This window comes from Neltuma alba, unplaced genomic scaffold, assembly GCF_004799145.2.
Source record: "Neltuma alba isolate B1F8T4 unplaced genomic scaffold, ASM479914v2 tig00012846_pilon, whole genome shotgun sequence".
Classification (NCBI taxonomy): Eukaryota; Viridiplantae; Streptophyta; class Magnoliopsida; order Fabales; family Fabaceae; genus Neltuma; species Neltuma alba.
In genome coordinates, this window is record NW_021637233.1 from 349947 (window position 1) to 363240 (window position 13294).

At 36.2% G+C, this 13294-nt stretch overlaps 1 protein-coding gene across 1 annotated transcript; it reads left to right on the forward strand.

Annotated features, from left to right (window-relative positions):
- The first annotated feature begins 8156 nt into the window (after positions 1-8156).
- LOC114731783 (uncharacterized) lies at positions 8157-8904 on the forward strand. Its single transcript, XM_028919042.1, has 3 exons — positions 8157-8305; positions 8399-8571; positions 8684-8904. Exons 1-3 carry the CDS (start codon positions 8168-8170, stop codon positions 8688-8690), a joined length of 318 nt encoding a protein of 105 aa, XP_028774875.1. The 5' UTR covers positions 8157-8167; the 3' UTR covers positions 8691-8904.
- The last annotated feature ends 4390 nt before the right edge of the window (positions 8905-13294 follow it).

Consider the following 13294-nt stretch of genomic DNA (forward strand, 5'->3'; position numbering starts at 1 on the left):
TTATTTTATAGGGGCAAAATTGTCATATTTTGGTTTAATTGTGACTAATTGATTTTTTAGGACAATTAATGCTACCTTATCCTTGAATTTTGCTTGCAGGTTTTTGGAAGAAATAAAATTAAAAAAATTAAAAAAAATATAACAAAAAGATAATTAAAAAGAAGGACGTTTTGCCCCTACCCCACTAAACCTATTATTCATATGATCTTCAACGCGAGCTGACGGCAGAGAGGAGACCCACAAGCTGAACACGAGACCAGCAAGCTGAGGGAGCTAACGGCGCCTTCCTCATTCTTCTCCATTAAACCTTCCTGGTGGTAGGGGGCGTGCGACGGAGACAAAATGAATTAAAATCTTATATTTAAAATCAAATCAAATTCTCTAAATAGCTCGTCTATTATGGACGGAAGTATGTTGAGTGTGTTATTTTGTCTTTTTCCTTTTTCTTCTCAATACATGAAGCCATTTCATCCATCCCGGAATCCATTAAACAAGTGAAATAACTTCAAATCAGAATCAATTAAGAACCACATCAATTGGATATAAGCATTCAAATATAAATGTGTTCTTTGTCCTTTACTGTCCGAACAAAACTAAGGTTAGACATGCATGCTAATAAATCAATAATTGTTAACAAAGAACAAACCTTTGACTTTTTCTCTTGAACTAAAGTTATACCGGAAAAGTCCTGAAAATTATCATATTGGAGCTTGGAAAGTAAGGACAAATTCTTTTCAAAAAGTTCGCCGCTTTCGAGAGTGATGCGTGAAGCTGATACAAAAAATTGAATGAACCAATGAAATTGTACATATATGATTCAGTTTCCTCAAGAAAAAGTATACCGTAACCTTTTCCTTGGTTTACAATCACAAAACTATCCGAAAATGATTACATAATCTTAATATTATTCCCTTAAAACTTATCATTGACAAACTCAATTATTTTTACATATTTGATATCTTTTATATGAGTTTTGTCAACTTAATTGGTTCCTTTTGGCCTTAATTGATTATTAATTGGTTTGATATGTTTTATCTTGAATTATTATTTTATAGGGGCAAAATTGTCATATTTTGGTTTAATTGTGACTAATTAATTTTTGAGGACAATTAATGCTACCTTATCCTTGAATTTTGCTTACAGGTTTTTGGAAGAAATAAAAATTAAAAAATTAAAAAAAATATAACAAAAAGATAATTAAAAAGAAGGACGTTTTACCCCCACCCCACTAAACCTATTATTCATATGATCTTCAACGCGAGCTGACGGCAGAGAGGAGACCCACAAGCTGAACATGAGACCAGCGAGCTGAGGGAGCTGACGGCGCCTTCCTCATTCTTCTCCGTTGAACCTTCCTGGTGGCAGGGGGCGTGCGACGGAGACAAACACAGCTCACGAACTGAAGGCGTGGGGGAAAAGAAAATAGACAGCGAAAAAACAGAGACACACACACACACACACACCAGTGAGCTGAGAGCAGAGGAGGACGCAGACACACAGCGAGCTCGTGACGGCGAGAAGCAGGAGCTGGATGGCGCGAGGGACCTGGTAGTAAAACAGAGTGGCAACAGCGTGAACGAGACCAGCAACAAGGGAGAGTGACAGAACGAAGGACCAGTCTTCACCGTGTGTACTGTTCCGTCGCTGTCTTTGATATCTCCACTGTGTTCTCTATGGCAACCCATAGCAGAAGACTGATTGTGGCATTCCTTGTGGCAATCCGTGGCTAAGGTTATATAATTCTCTAATTCAACAATAATGGCAGGAGCTCGAATCATCAAAGGGGAGTTTTAGTTACTTTAATTTCTTGTCTAATAGTTGTTTAACAATTCCTAGGTCTTAGGACAGTTATTCTAATTATTGGAAAATTTTGTATTGTTAAATCTGATTATCTGTGGAGATTATTGTGGTTGGATTATTGCTTAGCATTTGATATTGGGCTGCTTATAGCTTTGATTTCAACTATAATGTTGTGGTTATGACATTTGCATTGATTTTAAAGTTAATATATTTTGATTTTCTGAGGTGGCTTGGAATTTTAGATCATATTATCTCTTGCTAGCTTTAATTCTATTATTTTGGATTTAAGAATTTTAATTAAGCATTGGTTTTTAGCATCCTTAATTCTATTCTACTATTCTGATTGCAGTTAGTAAATTAGGATTTTGGAAAAATATTTTGTGGCAATTTGAGGTGGCTCGGTTGTTGGATTAAAAGCTTAATTATAATTCTTAATTCATTGTTTTAACTCCCACATTTTTTGGAGTGATGATTGCCTACGTTGTTGAATTGGAGAATTGATTATTATCATTGTTAACTGTGTGTTTCATTTTCAGTTCTTTCATCTTCAATTTATTTCAATCATTTTTATATAAAAATAACCAAAAAATATATATTTTAATTTCAATTTAATTCAAGGCATTTAGTTAGCAATTTTTCAAAATCAAAAATCCTTTTTTTTAGTTTAGGTTACTTGCATTTATTTACTAGGATTTAATTTCATTTTCGGCTCCTCAAAGTGAATACGACCCGGATTGTGCATTATATTGCATTAATTCAGTTAATTTTTAGAGTAACCCTGAAGCGACAAATTAAGGGCAATTAACCTCAATCATTCACACGCTTCATGTATCTGCCTAGCATGCTCTATCTAGTGTATATCAAATATAAATTTATATATTGATATCTGGATTTTCCTTTATAAATTTTTTTTTGTCATCAGTATACCTTTGCGAAACTAAAAAGTATATTTTTATGCATGAAAACATTAAAACCAAAATAAAAAGCACCATATGCTTTCTCTTAAGTAAGAGCACTACTGAACCACAATCCCATGAATCCCAAAAGTTTACCAATAACAAACATATTGGAGTTGTATTGGCAAAAGCGTTTGATAATTTCGCAAGCTTGGGTGTTAGGGAAAAAGCCGCTAATAAGATTTCCCTTAAGAGGATGATCTACGTTGATAAGTTGGGACCATTATTTGCCCATTAATTGCATTGCATCCACAAAAAGAGCTACAGAGTCATTTTAATAATTTCAATTCTTAATCTCACATGCATGCACATATGGCCTATATATATAGGCCATTAGTTCTGCAATTCTCATAAGCTTCTGTGCCAAGTATCATTACAAAGGAAAAGAACAGCTTGGAATAATTAACTCTACGTACGTGAACTTGTCGCAGGATAACCAATGGCGAAGCCAAAAATGGTATTTTCACTATGGATGTGCTTCATATTGTTATTTGTGTTTTTCAGGATTCTTATGTCGTCCTTTAGTTACGCCAACTTTGGTGCAGAGCAATGAAGCAGAAGATTCAAGTTTAGGATTCCAACATATAATCTCTCGACTTAGTCCTGGTGGACCAGATCCGAGACATCATTGAATCCCGCAAAAGTGATTTCGATGTCTGGAATTTACATTTGGGGATGGGATCTTTTAGTGTTGTTATCGCATCTTTGATCAGAAATAAGTATATGTGCTTAGTGATTTTTCGGATTGTGTTATCGCTAAGTTGTATGCATTTGAATAAGTCGCTATAGCAAAATGTGTCATTTACATCCCTCATTTATGTTTGTTTTCAAAAACAGAAGAGACTTCATGTCTGTTTTAAACAAAACAGACGTGAACTCACGTCTGTTTCTCAGAAACAGACGTGAAGTAACGTCTGTTATGGATAAACAGACGTGAATTCACGTCTGGTTTTTGTAAACAGACGTAAGTTCACGTCTGTTTCACAATAAACAGACATGAAGGGGCTTCGTTTTAAAAAAAAATTTGCCCGGCTGCATCCTATGCTCGCATCAGTACTATCAGATCTGCATGTACCGCGCGCGAAGAACCTCCAGCTCGCAGCTTTCTCGCGCCCAAGTTTCATTTTCGGTCTCTCCCTCTCATTTTCCTCTTGTCCGTGAAGTAGCCGTGAGCTACTCAGTATTTCGGTCTCTCCTCTTCAGCTCTTCAAGGCCGTAGCCCTCCCTCCATTGCGTCGCGCGTTCTGCAGTAGCCGTGTTGCAGCAGCTCGCCGTTGAAGCCGTGAAGATCTGCATGTACCGCGAAGAACCTCCAGCTCGCAGCTAACTTGCCGTTGAAGCCGTGAAGCTGACACGCACTGTAGTCCGTTGATTCAAAGGCATGCCCGAACAGTGAAGGTAAGTTTATTCAACCGTTGCATTGTGGGTTTAGTGTGTTGTGCGTGGGTTTGAGTAGCTTGAGGAGTTTCGAATTGGTTTCTGAGGTTGCTGTTTAAATTTTTACTGAAGAATTGTGTTTAGATAGTTTTAAATTTGTATATATTGATTGGGTAGAAATTTTAAAGATTTCAAACCTTGTTAATCTTGTTAGAAAAATAATGCATACAAGGTGTTTGTCAAAATGCCTAAGAGGGATTGCATTAGATAGTTTGCTATATGTATTGAATTTAGATTAAGGATTGGGTATACATTAAATGATTAATGAAAAAATTGCATTTAGATAAGTTAAAATTTGTTTATATTGATTGGGTAATAGATTTGAAGTTCGAAATCATTTGCTTGGAATTGGCATGATTTATGTTGTAATTGGAATGAATCGGATTCAATTGATATAATTAGTTTTGAATTTGGTTAATGTTTATTGGGACTGTGCTGAATGGAATTAAATTGTTTATAATTCCTTAGGTAGTAACGGAATGGATCATAGTTGGATGAATGCTTTGAGAACAAGTGATGAATATGAGAACGGAGTAGAACGATTTATTGAATTTGCTAAACAGAATGCTCCTAGCAATAACGGAATGTATTTTTGTCCCTGTGTCAAGTGTTTAAATGAGAGGCGACTAAGTGTTAATGATATTAGAGATCACCTGCTTTGTGATGGTATAAATCTTCGATATACAAGATGGATATGGCATGGTGAAGTAGGAACAAGTTCAATACTCGAAGAAGAGGAAGTTATGGATGATGTAAATGATAGAATGAGCGATATGATTCGTGATGTAGGGGTAGAGTTCTTTGTGCGATCACATGCAAATGATAACTTGAAGAGTGATGCAGAGATGCCTTTGTACCCTGGGTGTTCTAAGTATACACGATTGACAGCTGTATTGAAATTGTTCAGTTTAAAAGCAAATAATGGGTGGACTGACAAAAGTTTCACAGAGTTGCTTCAATTGATTAGTGATATGCTTCCAATTGATAACGTTCTTCCAAATCGTGTGTATGAGGCAAAGAAAATCTTGTCTCGGATGGGTATGGGCTATGAAAAGATACACGCTTGTCCTAATGACTGTGTATTATACAGAAAAGAGTATGCTGGTCTACGTGAGTGCCCAAAATGTAAAACTTCACGATACAAGGTGAAAAAGAACATGGACTGTGCTGGTAACTATGATGGTGATGAGACAAGTAAAGGGCAACCTTTGAAGGTGTTATGGTATCTTCCGATAATACCACGATTTAAGCGCTTATTTGCTAATGCAACAGAAGCGAAGAAGTTAAGATGGCATTTTGATGAGAGAATATCAGATGGAAGATATCTTCGGCACCCTGCTGATTCTCCTCAATGGCAGAAAATAGATGAAATGTTTCCAGAATTTGGTCTTGAACCAAGAAATCTTCGCCTTGGGCTTTGTACAGATGGAATCAACCCTTACGGTACTCTTAATAGCACACATAGTGCATGGCCAGTACTGTTGGTGATTTACAACCTACCTCCCTGGTTATGTATGAAGCGCAAGTACATGATGCTTTCTATGATGATTTCAGGACCGAAACAACCAGGAAACAATATCGATATCTACTTGGCACCTTTAATTGAAGATTTGAAGATGTTGTGGGAAGAAGGCGTGGATGTGTTTGATGCATACAAGCAGGAGTCCTTTAAGTTGCGTGCCATGATCTTTACAACGATAAATGACTTTCCTGCATATGGAAATCTATCAGGATACAGTGTGAAGGGGCATAAAGCATGTCCTATATGTGAAGCAGACACATACTTCCACCAACTTAAGCACGGAAGGAAGACAGTTTACCTCGGTCACAGGAGGTTTCTTGATCGGTTCCACCCATACCGGAGATTGAAAAAGGTTTTTAATGGCTCACCAGAGCATGGCATGGCTCCGAAGGCATTAACTGGAGAGGAAGTTTACCAGCGAGTTGAAAGAATCAATGTCATTTTCGGTAAGACTCAAAAAGCTGCAAGTGAGAAAAACATATGGAAGAAGAGGTCTATTTTCTTTGATCTTCCATATTGGCGCAGTCTTGATGTAAGACACAGTATCGATGTGATGCATGTGGAAAAAAATGTGTGTGATAGTCTTATCGGTACTCTTCTGCACATACCTGGAAAAACTAAAGACGGAATTAATGCAAGACTTGATCTGGCTGAAATGGGCATTCGAGAGCGCTTACATCCACAATTGAGAGAGGGTGGTAAGCAGGCTTATATGGAACCTGCGGCCCACACATTGTCTAAAGTCGAAAAAACAAGCTTGTGTCGTGTTTGCATGACATCAAGGTGCCCCAGGGGTATTCTTCTAATGTGAAAAGGCTTGTCTCAATGCACGATTTGAAGTTAGTGGGAATGAAGTCTCATGATTATCATGTACTGATGCAACAACTATTACCCGTAGCTATTCGAGGCACAATGAGAGATGATGTGAGGAGCACTATAACTAGATTATGTATCTTCTTCAATGCTATTTGTAGCAAAGTCATTGACATAGAGAAATTGGACGAATTGGAAAAGAGGGTTATGTTATCTTGTCTCAACTAGAAATGCACTTTCCCCTAGCATTTTTTGATATCATGGTGCATTTGATCATTCATTTAGTGAGGGAGATAAGGCTTTGCGGTCCTATTTTTCTAAGATGGATGTATCCATTTGAGAGGTACATGAAAGTCTTAAAGGATTATTCTAAAAATCCTTATCGACCTGAAGCATCAATTGTTGAAAGGTATGTAGCGGAAGAGGCTATGGAATTTTGCAAAACATATCTATCTATCGCTAAGACACCATCTCGGCATGAAAACGGTACAAGTAAAGGAATCAGGGGGCTGAAGGTAAAGAGTATGGGTCGTGAAGAAGTGTTACAAGCGCACTTATACATATTGAATAATATGGAAGAAGTGCAGTCGTATTTAGATGATCACAAAAAAAGTTTAAAAGAAAAGTATCCAAAGAAAAGTGATATGCAGATAGCTAATGAGCATAACAAAACATTTATAACATGGTTCAGTGAAAAAGTTTTGAGAGAGGCCAATGTATCTGATACAATAAAATGGTTAGCTTGGGGTCCTTGTTTTGAAGTTATCACTTGGAGTGGATACGACATAAATGGATATTCCTTCTACACAAAAGCTCAAGATGACAAAAGTACTGTGCAGAATAGTGGGGTAATGGTGGTTGCTGAAGCGATGCATTTTTCGAGTTCGAAAGATAAAAACCCCAAATTGGCATCTATGGCTTATTATGGAGTTATTGAAGAGATATGGGAGGTAAACTACACCAATTTCAAGATTCCTGTCTTCAAATGTAAATGGGTCAACAACAATAGTATTGAAATAGATCAACAATTTGGATTTACATTAGTTGATCTTGGCAGGGTTGGTTATGCAGATGAGCCCTTCATTTTAGCAAGCCAGGCAAAACAAGTATTTTATGTTACTGATCCAGCAAATAAAAAATTGTCTATTGTCCTTCAAAGTAAAAAGCAGAAGGACAGTGATCCTACCATGAATCTTGATGAGACACCACCTTTTGCTTCAAATCCGCCTAGACCAAGTGAAGTAGAATTGGTAGATAATGATGAATATGCTGCAAGAGATGATCATTGTGAAGGGATATGGGACAATGCATAAAGTCAGATTAAGTAATGTAATTTTGCAACGTACCTTGTGTTATTTTCTTTCATTTATTTCATAGCAATGTACTTGATATTATTTATATATTAATACAATTCACTATAATTTACTTATTTATCTAATTTTGGTTTTTCAACAGGCACATGGAGGAGGATTTTGATGCCAATATGGAGGAGGGTTGTGAGAGAGATATGGAGGAGGATTATGACATCGATGATGTCAATCAGCAGGAAGGAAGGAAGGTTAGAGGTAGTACAAGGCTACCAAAGTTAGCAGTACGTCATGGTCGTATTCAGAAGAGGCATGTGGATTTTGATGCCAATATGAATCCAATTGGTGAAGAGAAGGACAGATTCATTAGCTATATAGGCTCCGTTGCCCGAAGCAAAGTTAATATTCTATGGCCTAATTGGAAGTCAATTTCTAAGGAGACGAAGGATAGGATTTGGGAATATATTTTGGTATGTCACTTTCTAATTTTATTTCATTTGTTTTATTGTAAATATAGTTATAACTAAGATCTTTAACTCAAACATATATATTTTTCTTTGCAGCAAACGTATGACATCCCTCGTACTGAGCAAATGAAAAAGCATTTGTTGCAGCAAGTTCGTCAGCGCTGGAAAGATTTTAAGCACACACTCACGAGCCAGTATGTGCGAGGGCCTAAGAAAGATGATGATCCGTGCGAAAAATACTCCTTCCTTGATCCAGATGATTGGAGGAGGTTTGTGGCATCACGGCATGATCCTAAATTTCAGGTACATTGCCTTATAAAACATTTAATTTTGATTTGATTTACTTCACTTACTCAATTTACTTTGTTTTCTTTTTCACAGGAATTAAGTGCGATGAATAAAGAAAGGCAAGCTAAAAATTTATATCCGCACTATTTATCCCGTGGAGGTTACAAGATGCTTGAGGAGAGGATCATGCAGAATGACTTTAAGGCGATGCAGGAAGCTGCAAAATCTGATCCTAGTATCGTTGTTCAGACCCCACCTCCTCCTCCACGTCATAGAAAATGGAAGGAAGCAAGGATGAAGAAGGGTCAATATATTAATCCAGCAGTTGCTGAGATTGCTAAAAAAATTGTAAGTTGTATAATTCAAATAACTTTAACTTATGGTAATATTTCTTATATTTTATCATTAATTTTCATTTATACTGTCATTAATTTTTTATCATACTTAAAATGTTATAGGAGGTACTTGAAGAGCAAAGCAGTGAAGGTTCATTTAGTCCGAGTGGAAGGATGGACATTTTAGCGACAGCGATTGGGAAGCCTGATCACCCCGGACGCGTTAGAGGAGAAGGGAGGACAGTTGGTCTTACCCAATATTTTGGACAAACTTCACGAGCTTCTCTACGAAGTCAGCCCACTGATGAGATGATAGCTAAACTTCGAGACCAAGTTCGTGATGAGCTCCAATCTGAGCTAGAGGTCAAGATTGAGGCCCAGTTACGCCAGTCACTTCGAAAAGAGCTTATGGCTGAGCTTCGTGATGAGATGAAATCTATGGTCTCTAGCATGCAAATTGGGACAGTTCAACAACAATGCACACCCCAGGTTTGTAATCAATTTCACTTAAATTGATGTTGAGTTTTACCAACGTTTTTTATTTAATTTAATACTGCATTTCTCTCATTTAGGATTCCCCCGTCTTTCCTAGCACTAAAGACAGTTGTAATCCACCGGGGGCATTGGGAGAGCATGATCCTAGTAGTCCCACGCCGGACTTTGGACAACCTTGTTGTCTTCGTTTAGAGGTCCCAAGGATGCGTGTTGTTGCTGACGCTCTCCTCTACAATCAAGGGAGCACTATCCATCACCAACATATTCAAGAGGACCAAGTGAGGGTTACAGTTACGACTGTTCGAGAGGGAGAGACAGGTGCGGATGTGCCATTCCCGACTGCTGAAGTTGTGAAGTTAGGTCAGGCAATTGGAACTTTCATTCTTTGGCCTAGACACCTTGTTGATGAGGAGATAATACCTGTGATGGTAAGAAAATGTTATTCTATATTGTGTGCATTTTTTTAACATAATACTTATAATACTTATTATGTTTATTTGATGTTTCATTAGGACCAGGAAGATGTTAATAGATATCCCTGCTTGGCACAATTATATGAGGAATATAAAACAATTAACAAGGTCGACATAAAGATGCCTGTAGGGATTGTGGGTGAAGAAAAATCATATTTCTTTGGACTTGACAACAAAGACATCAGGGATTTCTTATCCTTGAAGGAGTTGGACATAGCATGGGTTCAATTAGCAATCATGTAAGTTTACTTTTCATTTCTAACTTAAATTTCTCATTTCTTACTTTCACATACTAATAATTATCTTATTTCAATTCAATGATAGCTTCTTCCATAACAAATGCATGTCATCAATGGAGAAGAGAAATTTGTATGGATATTTATGCCCTGCAAGTGTCCAGAAGAAGTACAACCCACTAGATAGGAGAATCAGATATGTGGGCAATACGATTGGAGACACTAAATTACCTTGTTATTTGGCACCAATTATTGAAGGGCAAGTAGCTTAATTATATTTATTTATACATACTTAATTGTTAAGAATTATTGTGATATCCAGTAATGTATAAGTCTTACTCTATGATGCAGTTGTCATTGGAGTTTGTGTGTTTCTTGTCCCATTGACAATGTCATCTACTGGTTTGATCCCTTGGGTCGTCGTCCAAGCAGTGAGATGAGGGGCGTTTTCAACACGTAAGTACCTTAATGTAGATCAATAATTTTGTTTTCAATATAAATTATTTAACTTGTGCTTTCATTTGCTTATAGGGCTTTAAAGACTTATTATATAACCGGTGGGAAGCGTTCCGGCAAAAATGGCTCAACAACTTGGGTATATCCTAGTGTGAGTACTTTAAATTGAAGTTCTTTCATTGATGACAGTTATTTTATATATGAATTTGGATTATCATTTCCTTGTGATTTGCAGTGTGCTAAGCAACAAGGGCCAACAGAGTGCGGATATTACATTATCCGTTATATGTTTGAGATTATTGAGAGCGGATGTATCACAAAATTTGATGAGGTAAGTAAATATAATTTTAGTTTTGTAATAGTTGAATTTTTAAATTGAATTGTTACTTATTTTATTTTCTTCCTATGTTTAAATTTGTTCATTTGTCAATTTACAGATTTTTGATAATGATTGTTCATATACTATTGATGACATTAACTTCATCCGAGACCTTTTGGCACAGCAACTGCTTCAAGAATTGTGGTCCAGGGATTGATCAAGTTTATGTTTAGAGACAATAGGATCAATATTGACTTTTGTAATTTGTTCTTCTTTTTTGACTAGTTAGTTAATTAATGTGTCTATATAGATGAAGTTATGATGTTGATATATCTTGGCTGAAAATATTGACTGGTTCATACTATTTCAACTTGCTGGAAAGTGGCTATTATGGCTATTGTGTGGCTGTAGGAGAAGTAGTATATACGAATTGAATCTTTTTTTAAAAAAAAACAGAGGACATTCACGTCTGTTCAGCGAAACAGAAGTAAAAAAATGATTTTTTACTTCTGTTTGAAAAAACAGACGTCAATTCACGTCTGTTTTATTATAAACAGACGTTAATGCACGTCTGTTTATTGAGAGAACAGACGTGAATTCACGTCTGTTTTTTCTAACAGACGTGAATTAACGTCTGTTCATAACAGAAGTAAAAAGGGGGTGCTTTTTATGTCCCTTCTTTTCATTTCCCCTGCAAAACAGACGTAAAAAGTCATGCAAAACAGAAGTAAAAAGTCTTCATTGTAGTAGTGAGTAAATAAGAGACTGTCCTATGTTCGATCCCCTCTACTTTTTATTATTCCTTTAATACTACTTCCCTTATAAGACCTAATTAACTAATTTGAGTAAAAAGTAAAAACGACAAACTAGAAAGGAGCATTAGGTTATTTTCTTCAAATACTATACTTATGATGCCAACAAAGGGGTACTTAAATGGACAAAAATTTTTAGTGCTTCGTATGAGAGGTCAATATAAGGTAAAAACAAGATAATAGGGATTTGGATCTCCTTTTTGTCACTTTCTTCTCCTCCCACCTATATCGTTGCATATCAGAAAAATGAATGGTTGAGGATAGACTCGGAAGAAAGTCATTTTAATGTACAATATGTCATTATGGTCACTAAAAAGCACGTATAATGTTATTACAACCGGATCAAATAATGAATCGGGGATGTAACTGGTTTGGAACTTTATACTAGTCAAGAATCAAACAAATGGGCAAACAATACATCTATTTTTTGATAGTTTTATGGGAAGCAGAATTATTCCCGCGCCTAACTGCTGATAAATAGCTTTTTCACTTTGTTAATACATATGTATCTTCCTATTGAATATAACCCTATTCGAAGTGCTAAAAGTGGGTACATCTTCTAGTAAGGATAAAAACTTGGTAGATTATTAATCCTATTCACTAAAACCAATCTTTAGTGATTTCTTTTTAATTACCAAAGTATAGGCATTCTCTTATTAGAGATAATACTATTTGAGACACTATTGAGTACTAAATGTAGACAATTCTCTTAACAGGGATTCGAACTTTAATTTGTCATATTGTGAGGAATTAGTTTTTTCTGATAGATTCAACCCACGTTGATATCTTTGGTGATTTATGGATAGTTTTATGTAGTAATGCAAATCTTACCCATCTAAGCATTATCGGGCTTAGCCTATTAACATTGGGCTGGCTCATTTTCCAACTCTAACGTGAAGCAACGAACCACGAAAGCCCAAGTGAGCCTGTAAAAGAAATTGATTTTTTATGTGCGGGTCTGCAGTTCGAGGTATCGTTTTGTCATTCGGTTCTTCCACATAAGAAGCCACTTCCTAATCGCCGGTGGAATGCTTTGAACACGCGCAAATAACTTTGCGTCAGAAATCAACTAAGAACCATATCAAATGGACCTGAACTAATTCCCTGGAACCTTTTAAATCGCATGCTGAATCAATTAAAATAAGTATTTCAAACCGCCGCATTTTAGCTTTCATCTGTTGACAAGAAAAATTATATATATTAAAATAAAGCTTTTAAAATTCCCATCTCAGAGCTTGAAGAATCAAGAGCGATAAAAGTTGTATCATAAAGATTTGCAGCTTTCCGTTTTAAAATGTTCGCAGCCTCTGCACGAACTTGTCATAAAAATTATATATGTTCAGTCATATCAGTAAAGGAGTTTAATATTGCAATCATTCTGAGCATGAAAGGAACATAGATTAAGCACACGAGCAGCTTATTAATAGCAGTGCCCTTTGACGGATGATCTACGTTGATAAGTTGAATAATGACTTTGACATGCATGCTTTTGTATTTAATTAGTTCAATATGCATGCACAGAGAAAGAATATCTCAAAATCTTTGAATTAAATATTCTCAAATCTCTAGTTCACTTGT